Consider the following 13,740-nt stretch of genomic DNA (forward strand, 5'->3'; position numbering starts at 1 on the left):
ATTCAAAGGTGATAGTGCAAATGGCCAACCACCTCTAGGTGAGATTATTAAAGTCCAATTTCCTCTTCTTTTAATTGGTGCTAGTTTGTTTTTGTTTACGCTTATTCGCTTATATTCATGCGTGTTCGTTCGTTTATGCTTGTGAACCTTCTGTTATGTGTATTCTTTATGTTATATAGTCTATCAAGAAAATAAATCTCATAATCGAAACATAAAGTAACAAAAAAATCTCATTAGACATATGTTTTCTCTCTCGGATGGTTACATATAAAATGAAGAGTGAACATAATTAAAATTGTAATCTAGAGTTCAACATTTTTAGTTTCCGGAGATTTAAGAGGGAAATTACAATGCCCATACATGTTGCAAACCCCTTGGATCTCCGTACCGCGTAGCATACGAATGTATCCCTTCTCTCCCCATCCTTCGCCCCACGAGTTCTTAACAATCCAGTACTTGGTTCCGTCAGGATCCTGATCGTATCCAACTATCAACATCGCGTGCATCAGCTCCATTCCACATGGTCCACTATAAATTCCCTAAACACCATGAACTATTAAACAACATATCGATAACAAATGAACGATGCGTGATTGAAATGTTACCTCTTTGTAGAACATGAAACCGTCACCGCCAGGATCCATTTGAAAAGTCACAGGCTGATGTGCCACTGCTTTCAATAGCGCTTCTTCATCGTGTTCTGGCAAATACTCGGTTCCATCAACAGTTACCGAGTGATGACCATACTGGTTTGAAAACACAGATTGTTAGAATCAAATACAAATAACTTTTAACGTGCCAATGATACAAAAAACTAAAGTATGTTCAACTAGAAGAATTATTATTACGGTACAGTTTTAAAGTAGCGTTAATATTACTCTAGTTGATCTGTTGTAGAGTAATAAGTATCACACTTCAACAAAATGAACTATAGCATTTATTATTATGCATTTAAGCTACTTCAAAAAGGTAGTGTAATAATACTTATAGTGGTTCGAACATAATTGCTATAATTATTTGTACAATTCGTATGTTAAAAGCTGTTGGTACTTGATATAACAAGCATTGTAATCTAGTTATCTATACTATATTCATTAGTTTTGTTTGTACCTTAGATGTATCGCATGTTTCCCTTTTACCTACATAAGGGTAGAACTCATCTGTAGCTATACCTCCATGCTCTTTGACGAAAGTAAATACGCCACAGACCTGCCCTCCGTCGCAATGGAAGGTTCTGTCGCTCGAATCACAATCAAGAAGTTGTTGTTCTGATAATGATAAGAGTTGACCTGTTCTGATGGCGTTTATTCCTTCAATTGCACCCACCGCAGCAAATGCGAAACAACTTCCTGTAAACTCGACACCAAAATTGTTTGTAACTATGTGTGCTAAGTATGGTTACAAAAATATATCATCATTGTTTTGAATATAGATAATTGTTTGTGTTATATATGGTTAAAAAAGATATATATAACATTACCAATTTGAGTATAGATAATTGTTTATGGTTACAAAAATATAACATTATTGAATATATAGATAATTATTTGCGTTGGTTACAAAAATATTTGTTTTTGAACTGCAATTTTTTTAATCTCTGTTGTCTGTGGGACTTGAATCCAAGACTTTCCCTTTCTAAACACATGTGTTTAAAGGCTTTGTCTTTGTCAATGGACCATCACCCCATTAGAAGAATATAACATTAGTGTTTTGAATATATAGATAATTGTTTGTGTTAAATATGGTTACAGGATCATATCACTACAAGGGTAATCTAAAGTTACTATTTTATGTATTAATTTCAATATAAATATGTAATTAACCAACTTACTTATAGAGACAAAGGGTGGTGTTAAATTTACCCTCTTCTCTCACAAACTTGGGAGAGGGCCCACCCCAAAAGACTAACTTGTATGTAAATGAGACAAAACGTGTTACCACACTGTCCTTGATTTTTCATAGGGGTGACAGCGTTATGTTCCCTCCAATCCATCCTCGGTGGAATAGCGTTTATATCGATATCATTATAACTGGAACTCAAGTTGGTCTTACGAATCCCGTGAAGAGCAATGAAGTGGCCACCCTTCGAGTCGGCATGGGTTTTCCTAAACTCATGGTGAGTCATGGTAGCAAACTCGTTTATTTGCAACTTGTATCCCAGGTTCATCTTGTTTTTCTTGTGAATATTTCGTACGTTGTGCTTGAATACATTGAACCGTTGGGGGCTTCTATCGGTCACTTTGTGGTGTTCTCGCCACCTGTCGTACAACCCTTGGAATCCCTCCTCCGATTCGAGTTCTTGCTCATGGTAATTGAAGCTTTCCACAACTCCTAGTATCAAGACCAAAGAAAGTGAAAAAAATATAAAATTGTTGATCTTCATTTGGAGGAAAATGGTGTAAGAAATGAGATTGTTATGATCCAAGTAGTACGCATTTAAAAGTGCTTATTCTTGCTTGTTTTTAGGATTTATATGTGGAGGTTTTTTTATGGTGTCAAGGGAATGTATGGATGGATGGTTAAGCTGATTTGAATGTAAAAACTAACTAAATTTAAATAAAGGATACCTAGATACCTTTTGAAAAAGCAAATATTAAAAACTAATGCATTTATATATAAAAATAAACAGTAAAAGTTGTGTATGCCACCAACTTTGCATAATGTATGTATACATAATTTGTTTACATATGCATTAATAAAAAAAGCAAGTAAAGTTACACCTATATAGGTTTAATACATTATGATTTTATAATTCCAATTACGTTAGTTATATAAAAGTTGTAACATTATCTTAACAACCTGAAAACAAAGTTAAATGATTAATTATATATTATTATTATTATTATTATTCATTGTCATCTTAACTATATGTATATTATTCTTCATCTTCATCTTAACTATATGCAAATGCAAATTCTCTTGACTTTTTTATTCAGCTTTATTTTCGAGGGTTTGGTTTGTATTGATGTAACAACTCAACTTTTTAGGTAATTTTTAGGAATATTTTGTTCTAATTTTTTTAAGAGAGTATATGATGCCCTTACAAGGATTCAATAAGTTTACAAACATTCGTTTAGGTTGGGTGGTGTGGGATAAAACCCTTAGGGTCTTTGTCACGCCACATCCGCACCACATAAATGAGGGGCTTTATCATTAACTTGTATGGTTTAAGATAACACTTTTGTACCTTTGTTCGTCAAACCAAGAGTCTCTAGATACGATAATAGTGTTAACCGATATGAGTACATTCGGTTCTGTTACCATGAACCTAATTAAGGTTTTGCTCTATTGACCATAACGCAATAATATGCATCCAATACCTTTGTCGCCTAGTTTCCTTTCTTAGATTCACGATGTCGAAGATGTCGAAGTATTGTTCGACAAACCCATACCCGAAGATAATGTAATGCTGGGGGTCGTTCCATAATTCATAAGAAATTTTGTCCCGTATGTAGTTTTTGTATAGAATTTTTTTAGGTATATACGTTTTCGACCCCCGGTTTTATATTTTTTTAGGTATATCTGTTTTCGACCACACGGTCAAAAATCTCAAGCTTCGCCACTACATATTAAGAATGTGTTTAGTCTCATATATTTGGTCCAAAAAGGGATGTGAGTCGGTCTATTTAAAACAAAAACATTTAGGGACTACAATATAAGTATTTTTGAACACCCCTAGTTATTTGGCTTAAAAATTTAAATTGTGAAAAATATAAATATATTTTGTTGTTTCTCATAAGAAATCAAAACACAAGAAATATGAGAATAATTGTTATTTTATATTAAAGAAACTGTTAAACCGAATTAAGATAAATTACTATTATACTTATTTTTCCACATTAAATTGGATAACTTGTGACACAAAAGTTATAATCAACCAATAGAGTGGTCAATTTTGATAAAATGGGTTGCCCTTGGAAAGTCCAACATCCCATTTTCTAAGATAATTGTTTTGTAGGCTTGCATAAGGTACAATGGTCTCATGTCTCCCATACCCTCTTTACATCACATCATATATTTTGGCTCAAGTATTCTAATTTCTAAGATAACGGTCTTCTCACGTGTCATTCAGTGAAACTAACTCACATTATTTGTTAGTCTTTTATATTGTAATTTATTTTATAATAAGTTCTTTTAATATATGATACCTAACGAAAATAAGAATATCATATTCGAGCTTCAAGTGGATCGGTGTCATCCAACCATGGCAGCATTGTTATAAAGTCAAAAACTAATTACGTTACAAAGCTATAAATAATCAACTTGTTTATGCATAAGGTAGATGTATTGTTAGCCTTGGGATTTTTTCAAAACAAAAATTCATTTCTAACCTTAAAATTTCAATCTTTGACAATTTAAGTCTAAATATTCAATCTTTGACAATTTAAGTCTAAATATTCAATCTTTAGTAATTTCATCTACTTTTCCCATTTGACAGGACAATCGCAGCGCGTCTATTTTTTCTTTTGATAGGTCTATCACAACGCGCAGGTCAGGGATCCCGATTTAGTTATTATTTTCTATATATGTTTTACACATGCTCGCGGTCATGTAAAAACATTTGCATTTCATCTAATCTATATACTTAATAAAGTAAACCATTGGGGGACACATGTCACCCCATGGTTTCACCACAGATGAATTTCCGCCTAAATGAAAGCAACTAAATGTATCATCGGCATTCTAATGGATAGTCCACAAATCTCATTACCAACTTTCCAAATATACCTTATTTTACAACATATGCTTCAAAAGAAAACCCTAATTCCCTATCGAACACGGCGATTAAGATCCCTCCAACACTTTCGATGAACAAACATCGGATTTGAAGACATTATATCGACGGTAATGTCTAGTATGTGCTTCGATTATTCTTCTTTGTTGTTACATTCGCCTAATTTCGTTAACGTTTTGATTTTTTTCATTGTTCTTATTTTGTTAGCAGTTCAATGATTGTTAGTTGATGATTGATTAATGTATTCGATTTAGTATTCTCTGATTTACTTTTGTTTTGGTACTGATTGTGGATATATATGTATATATATAGGGGACGGTTTAAATGAGAACGCTAAATATTGTGAGAACCGTGAGAATAAATTCTAAACCCTAAAGCTAAACCCTAATTCTAAACCCTAAAGCTAAACCCTAACTCTAAACCCTAAAGCTAAACCCTAATGCTCAACCCTAATGCTAAAACCTAAAGTTAAAGCTAAATCCTTAATTCTAAACCCTATGCAAACCCTAAAGCTAAAGTTAAACCCAAAAGTTAAAACTAAACCTTAATGCTAAACCCAAAAGTTAAACCCTAAATACTATTGCTAAACCCTAATGCTAAACCCTAAAGCTAAACCCTAAACACTAAGACTAAACCCTAATGCTAAACCCTAAATACTAATGCTAAACCCTAAAAGATTAACAATATACACATGTTTATAAATCTCAAAAAATAAAAATTAAAAACAAAATTTAAAAAAAAATAAAAATTAAAACCTTAAAAAAAACCTCTGATTTTCCATAAAAAAATTGCATTTTTTTACATTTTTTATGCATTTTTTTGCTTAGGGAAAATGTGTGGTCTAGAATGCTTCTCAAGTTTCTCAATTAGCCTAGTACTTCTCACATGATCCTTATCCTACATATATATCTATACTATATTAATAAGCATATCCAAAGGACTTCTTAAGGTCAAAGAAATTCCCTTAAAACACTCTTAAAGCATGATGTACAAGTCTTTTAAGCACCAGAAAAGATCACTTTCCAGTTATACCCTTCTACTAAAAACACACGGGATATATTAGGATTTCACATTCTTTTCAAAACATTTCAAAATCGCCCGCTCACTTGCTCCCCCCTCTCTCTCTTGCGATTCCAGATCTGGATCTAGGGTTTGAACTCTTCCCCACCCAACTTCAAATCTTTAGATGTTTGATTTTCCTTCTAAGGTTTCTCATACTCCACAACCCGTCGTCGCTGTTGAAGACGTATATGTCCCTCTAAAAAGTGGTGGAGATCATCTCAACTTTGGTCTTCTTTGCAGTCTCTCCTTTATGAGGTATTTCGTGTGCTACCACTACATCCTATCAAGTCACACCTCTTTAATCCTATCAATTTACTTAGTTTTAACTTTGAGAATTACATACCCCGTCTTTGAAAACCTGAAACTATTTCAAATTGCAAACCCCCAAACAATGAAACCTAATATTGTTTCAAAATTCAAACCCCAAACACCCATAGGCTGTGCGTATAGCAGAGATGCTAGGGTTAGTGTATTTTGATAACAGATCTACAGTAATGACAATGTTAGTGTCTAGTAGGGCAGAGATTCTAGGGTTCCGATGACGTTTGCATTTTGATGAATGTCTCCATTTTCGTATAGATCGAACCTCGTAGTGATGTTTGGAATTGTTTTGGTTGTTCCAGCTTCTCCAACAAGCTTCTGGTAACCCAACTTTTCCCCTGTATTTCTATTCAGATCTGTTTTCAGTGTTACCACAAGATTTACTGCTTTTGGAATGTGAGCTAAGTAATATAATTTAAGACTAATGTGAGGTTCATGATATTGCAGGGTTTCCCAGCTTGGCTCGTGATATTCCTTGGCTCGTGATATTCCTGGAATAGCGTTCTAACTGACAATGAACCATTCAAGGTACTACCAGACTAGATTATTTATAGTTTTATACTTTATTTTTGTTTTGACTATGTAATTTGTTACTGTTGTATACCAGTTCTTGAATTTTGGATAAAGTGTCATGGCGGAATATAATTATTTTGAACACTATCTTTGCTTTATTAAATTGATGTTGTTAATTAATCTGCATCTAAACCTGTATCTATAGCCATTTATACATGTTAAAACTGCCAGAATTGGAAAAACATACACCGTAGAGATACTACTGGACTGCTTTTGCAAGTATTATTGTTATTTCTTTGTGTTAGAGACAATGACTGATAATGATAACACACCGTCTTGTCGTTGGAAGAAATGAAGCATTTTGTCAAAAAAAAAATAGTAGATGTGATGCGAGAGGAATCTCTCTTCTCTTGGCCAGGTGGTCTTCTAAGTTTATTTTGATTAAAAAATAGTAGATGTGATGCGAGAGGAATGAAGGGTTTATTTTGTTTACATCTGTTGCTGCTTCTGATGCTAAATTTATTTTGTTTGTGGGTTTTGTGATTTTGGGTGATCTCGAAGTTTAATTGTGTACCCATTTGTAGATTAAGCCAAAGTTTGTTGCTTGGTGATGCCACACCACATAAATCTTATCATAACTGGATTTTGGAGTTTTTCCCTCACTTTCTTGATTCATGCCGCAATTTCTGTTGTATAGTTAGATGCATAGTGTTGCTATACAAACATCACTTTGATAATGTACACTAGCGTGTCTATCACATCATACGGGCCATATAACTGGGCGAAAAATGGTCATAGGGCGTCAATCGTCACATCAGTCATATCTTTGTCAGTCAAACACATCATACGGGCTGCATGATTTGGCGACCACCACTTCATATGACCCGTATGACCGTTTCCTCATGTCGTCAAATGGCCGTATGACACGTACTCATGTAGTGGTGTGTGGATAGTGTGTTTGTATAAAAGGCAGCCTAGCCATAAATTCACAAAAAGTCTATAAATTATGCGATCTTTTCATGATTTGATCGGTCTGCAGGTTGATAACAGTGTGAAGGAATCCACAAATGAGGTTAAAAATTAAGAAAAAAAAAACACATGTCGCTCAGATTTGCCGCTCAAAATACCAACAAGACATGCTCAATTAGATTTGCCTCATCACGGGTTGTTAAAGGTGTAAGATTTAAAGAGAAGACTCCTTATGACGGTGAAAGAAGTCCTCTTCTACATCCTGAAAGCCCTATTGTTACCAAGATTAAGTATTTAAGTCTATATTCCACGGGAATCGATCTTGGTCTCTTCCGATCAAACAAGGGTCAAACATGTCCCCATCGATCACTACGCCTGTTTCAGCTAGGACTGTTGATGCAGATTTTGTGTCCGATGCTTGTCGAATAGATTAGTTATTATTTTACGCTGAATTTGTAATAGTTAGTGAAACGGTCTATCGAACGTGTATAGACCCGCTCGTTTGAAGTGGTCAAACGAGAGGGTTATTCGTTTGACCGTGTGTGTTTGCTAGACAAATTATGGTTGCATAATGTTTGGTGTCGAAGGATAAGGCATCGAAGGATTGTGTATATCCTTCGATGAGCTCGAAAGATATCCATCGAAGGATGAAGATGGACCTCGAAGGATATGTCATCCTTCGAGGTATATGTGTATCTTTCGAAAGCTGAATGATCGACAGATGATCTATCGATCAATTAGTTTGATCCTTCGACCATACAACCTGTGTTGGGTATAAATACCAACACCTTGTCATTTGCAACACAAGAGAGTGAGAGGAGGTTTGAGACCTCACCGGGAGAAATCACCACTTGATTTCTCCCTGGATGTATACTTCTTTGGTATTAGTTCGGTTATCATGTAATCGGGCCGACTTGTAATGTTTTACTACCGGATTAATACAAAGTTTGTTTGTTTATCATCTCTTATCTCTTCCGTCTTTGAACATAATCATGAAAATCACGGAATCGATCCCGAAACACGGACCTACAATTGGTATCAGAGCCATGGTGCCCGATTTAGTAAATCTAACCGTTTACTAAGTCACATGTGCTCTAGATCTGTGATTTTTGTGCTTTTTATTCAAGATGTAAAAAAGGTGAAAATCAAGAAAAACTCAGATCTGGACCCGAATATTCAGATCTGTGCTGAAACGAGTGTTGGGTTTTATGTTTTTCACCTAAATATTCATGTTTTCATCATCAAAAATTATATACAAAGTGTTTTCATCAAATCTGCAAATTTACACAGTCGCTGTGTTCTTGATGTTCTTATCATCTTCATATTTCGAAAGATCAGATATACTTCGAAGGGTCATCCTTGTTTTTCGAAGGATCAAAACAGTACTTTGAAAGATCATCTAAATTTTCGAAAGGTCAACCTTTGTTTCGAAGGATCAGTTATCTTTTCGAAGGGTCATCTCACAAGACTTCGAAGGATCAACATCAACAACAACTTCGAAAGATCACCTTGCCTCTCAACAACTTCGACAGATCACCTTGTTCTAAAGCAAAAGATCATCATCTGGATAGAACAGAATCGAAAGATTAGATATTTATTCTTTTTCTTTTCGAAGGGTCATAACAACAGAATCGAAAGATCAGTTTTTTTTTGTTTCGAAGGATCATCATGTTGTTATCGAAGAGAGAGAAAGAACCTGGAAGAAGATAATGGTGACTGCTTCTTTGTGTTTCGCAGGAGAGAGAAGTAAACCAAGACAGTGATATGTGTCGGCTGAATGTTGAAGCTAGGGATATTGACTTTTGAAGGTGCACGATGGGTTGTTTACTTGGGCTTATTTGGATTGTTGCTTGTTTTGTGTGGGCCTTATATTTCAAGCATAAGTCTTCGTGGGATATTACTAAAGCTTCATGAAAGTGTTAGTGGACATTTAATATTTGTGTCATTGTTACTACATTGATCCACCACAGTAGACATTGGTCCATTAATATTTTTCGTGGACATTATTTGGGTGGCCTGTGAGTGTATGATTCTTATTTGGGCTAGGATTCGATGGGGTGCAAAATTCTAAATTCAATGTTTTAATTTGAATCAAGTGGGCCCATGATGTTGTATGAATTTTTTTGTGGGCCGCATTCAAGAACTTAGAATATTTCACTTTAGGACAAGGATTTCAAGTAATTTGCTAAGTGGAGCTGCATGTTCGCGAAGTTTATTTATATCGGGCTTCAACGCCAAATTTGTATGGGTTCGGGATGATGCGGCATGATGAAAACAAGAGATGATGAAAACTTGATTTTTGAAAAATGTGGGGTAGTCACGGTTACCGATGCAAATGGCAAAAATGGTGACGCGACTATTATGGGCCAAAAACAACACGGTATGTTCACTTCCGCACGTCAAAATTTATGATTGTTACCGGTTATTCGGAAATGTTCGAAAGCATTTTGTTTATTGTCATATTCTCGCATTTGAAAACGAACGTATGAACCTGGAACGTCTATACCGGTCCTAACGAGTTCACAAAGTCTTTGGGGGGATACAAGTCGGATCCTACGGGGTACTAGGCGAAATTTCTTTATCAACTAGAATATGCAACGAAGAAATCTTTTTGTTTATTGTCATATTCTCGCATTTGGTAACGAATGAATGAACCTAGAATGTCAATACCGGTCCTAACGAGTTCACAAATTCTTTGGGGGGATACAAGTCAGATCCTACGGGGTACCAGGGGACGTTTTTATTCAACTAGAATATGCAAAGAAGAAAGTCGTTTTCGTGATTTTTCGGAACCGAGAACATTCGATGAAGATTGACGACAGTTCCGCTCAGTGGAGGGAATTGGTGAACATTTGACGACAGTTTTCTTTGAAGTGGAAAGAATCTGTTAAGGTTTAGAGATTTTACCAAAGAAATGGGGGGATAAAAATTTTCATATGTTGAATTTCTTCGGTAAATTTCTAAACGCAATCACAGGTGGTAGAGTTTGTGTTTTTCTGGTGATACAAACGGTTCGGAGTGGAATGTTTTGCACAGACACATATTTGAGGATTTTAATTAATTCTCCAGCCAGCGTGAAGAGTTTTGCACGGAAACATACAGGTATCTAAAGTCGACAGTAGTGTCAAAGCGCTGTTTACTGAAGACCTGGGGAATCTTTATGGAAGTTGATAGTTCAAGGCTGAAGACCTGCAGGATTCGGTTTTGGGTTTGATGTTTCTTTGGGATTTTACAGGGATCTGGGGGTAACTCAATTCGTTGAGTTTGCAAACGATGTACTTGGTCAAGCTGACTTCCTGAGTACTGATGCTGAAGATCCGTAGTGCATTACGTGGTCAACTTCACAAAGGCGAGACAATGAGATCTGGATGTAGTTCAACTAAGCGTGCCGTTTGGTTGAGCTTGCAAGGGATACACTTGGTCTAGCTGACTTTCTTGAGTGTTGATGCTGAAGATTAAAGTGCATTACTTGGTCGATTCCACAAAGACGGTTTACAGAAGACAGTTCACCAGAAATCTCTATCAATGTAGTATGCTTGAAGATCAAGACTTGATGCAGTTTTTCTAAAGAATGGAACCCTTATCAAATGCCGGTTGGAGTATTGGAAGATCAGCGGAAGATCGGTCAATTGAGCCTTTTGAGGAAATTGCACAACACCCAACACGGATACGCGTACTTTGAGGGGGAAATATTATACAAGGAGCATCAAGATACTACTTACCTAGATCATCGGTCAAGGGGGAATTTGCTAACACAGAGAAGATGAATACTTGACTGAAGATCGATTGCAGTTGCATGTTCAGCATTCGACAGCAACGGACAAGGGGGAATTTGTTGATGCAGATTTTGTGTCCGATGCTTGTCGAATAGATTAGTTATTATTTTACGCTGAATTTGTAATAGTTAGTGAAACGGTCTATCGAACGTGTATAGACCCGCTCGTTTGAAGTGGTCAAACGAGAGGGTTATTCGTTTGACCGTGTGTGTTTGCTAGACAAATTATGGTTGCATAATGTTTGGTGTCGAAGGATAAGGCATCGAAGGATTGTGTATATCCTTCGATGAGCTCGAAAGATATCCATCGAAGGATGAAGATGGACCTCGAAGGATATGTCATCCTTCGAGGTATATGTGTATCTTTCGAAAGCTGAATGATCGACAGATGATCTATCGATCAATTAGTTTGATCCTTCGACCATACAACCTGTGTTGGGTATAAATACCAACACCTTGTCATTTGCAACACAAGAGAGTGAGAGGAGGTTTGAGACCTCACCGGGAGAAATCACCACTTGATTTCTCCCTGGATGTATACTTCTTTGGTATTAGTTCGGTTATCATGTAATCGGGCCGACTTTTAATGTTTTACTACCGGATTAATACAAAGTTTGTTTGTTTATCATCTCTTATCTCTTCCGTCTTTGAACATAATCATGAAAATCACAGAATCGATCCCGAAACACGGACCTACAAGGACATATAGCGAACAACAAAAATCTCAGGTATTCTTGCCGATTACATTATTCCTATACGACTCATTATATAAGATAACATGCTCTGAAGGAAATCAGCTTAAGATGGAATGCAGCTGCAAAGGTGCACTTAGGCTTGTGCATGAAGAATGTGTAGTTAAATGGTTTAATCTCAGAGGGGAAAAAACCTGTGAAGTTTGTCGTAGAGAAGTCTCAAACTTACCTGTAACTTTGTTTCGTATGTGTAGTTATGCTCAAAGGAAAAACATAAACACATGATATCAACAAGGTTTGAATCCATAGTCGTGAGGCGGCGAGAGGCCGAGTACGCGAGATTGAGAGTAGAGAGGGAAGAACGACTTAGCCAAGTCTTAAGGCACGGAAAGAAGAGAGAGACATGAAAAGGAAAATGTTATACTATCTCAGGACTGAGGAGGAAAGGGTCACGAGGTTGCATGACGAAGAAGCTCAAAAACGTCTAGATAAAGCAGTTTTTCGTTTTATTGTTATATTTAGTAGCGCTTTAATACCATAAAAACCAGCATACTTTCTTATTATGACATGGATGATTTTTATTTTAGAGAAAATCCCAATTTTCATCCTTGAAGTTTGGCCACTTTTGTGACTTTCATCCAAATCGCGTCTGGGTCCTTATCATTTCAAAATCTTGCGGTTTTCATCCTTATTGTTTGGAATATATTTCAACTTTCATCCCTCGAAATTTGGCTCTCAGTGATGAAAATGGCAAGATTTCAAACTTTTTGGATGAAAAACAAACCATTGGAAGAAAGTTGCAAAAGTGGCCAAACATCAGGGAAACTACAAGAATTATACACCATTAGCGACGACATCATTAGCGGCGACGGGCCAAGTGTCACCGCTATTGGTCGATCCGTGTCACGTGGCCTGAGACCAAACCCCAGCCGTTGATCAAAATCCTGATCTAACGGTTGGGGATTTAAAAAGTATTAGCGGCGACAGAGCTAGGGTCAATACCGGCGACGAGTGTCTCCGCTAAAAGTAGGCGTCAGAACTTTAAACCCTAGCCACACAAACCTTATCTGTTGTCAGAGCTTTACCGGCGACAAGAGTCAGTACCGGCGACGGACCGTCGCCGCTAAAGGTTTTACATTATCAGACCCATATCAGCTTTTTTTTTTCCCTCTTTCTTCACTTTTTCCCCCAAAACCTTCCCTCTACCGCCGGAAAAAACACGATTTTCACCCAAATCAGTAAGTGAACCTTTGTTTTTGTTACATTTCTTCTTTATTTTTGTTATATACATGTTATAGCATTTAATTTTTGTATATTTTTGTGTGTTCGGGTGTATGCTAGAGAATTTCTCCACCGGCACCACCTCGTCTCCACGGCCGCCACCTCATCTCCACCGGCACCACCTCTTCTCCTCCTTCAAAACAGGTTAGTGTATGTTTATTTTTGTTCCAAGATGTAAATGTGATGTGAATTGTACTTGGTTGTTAAGAATGAACTGTAGTTTGAAAGTCTCATGATGTTGACTCCCTCATTTGCCATTTAATTTAATCTTGGTAAATGCAGATGCAAGCTATATATTTTGGTTTTGTAGAAATTTGCAGATGTTGACTCCCTCAATGAACTGTAGTTTTTTGAATTAACTTAGTTGTGTAGTCACAAAACTGTTGTATCAA

The 13,740-nt window shown here is 36.3% G+C and overlaps 1 protein-coding gene and 1 long non-coding RNA gene across 2 annotated transcripts; one reads left to right on the forward strand and one right to left on the reverse strand.

The window, feature by feature from the left end:
* Positions 1 to 287: 287 nt before the first annotated feature.
* Positions 288 to 2,446, reverse strand: LOC110935976 (cysteine protease Amb a 11.0101). The gene is made up of 4 exons (XM_022178335.2): positions 1,939 to 2,446; positions 1,111 to 1,349; positions 606 to 746; positions 288 to 539 (listed from the first exon to the last, which is right to left on the reverse strand). The coding sequence occupies exons 1-4, from the start codon at positions 2,381 to 2,383 to the stop codon at positions 303 to 305; spliced, it is 1,062 nt and encodes a 353-aa protein (XP_022034027.1). The 5' UTR covers positions 2,384 to 2,446; the 3' UTR covers positions 288 to 302.
* A 3,391-nt stretch (positions 2,447 to 5,837) lies between these two features.
* Positions 5,838 to 6,603, forward strand: LOC110934466. Its single transcript, XR_002588366.2, has 3 exons — positions 5,838 to 6,052; positions 6,320 to 6,439; positions 6,566 to 6,603. It is a non-coding gene; the product is annotated as an uncharacterized LOC110934466 (long non-coding RNA).
* Positions 6,604 to 13,740: the final 7,137 nt, after the last annotated feature.

Source organism: Helianthus annuus, chromosome 4 (assembly GCF_002127325.2).
Source record: "Helianthus annuus cultivar XRQ/B chromosome 4, HanXRQr2.0-SUNRISE, whole genome shotgun sequence".
Classification (NCBI taxonomy): Eukaryota; Viridiplantae; Streptophyta; class Magnoliopsida; order Asterales; family Asteraceae; genus Helianthus; species Helianthus annuus.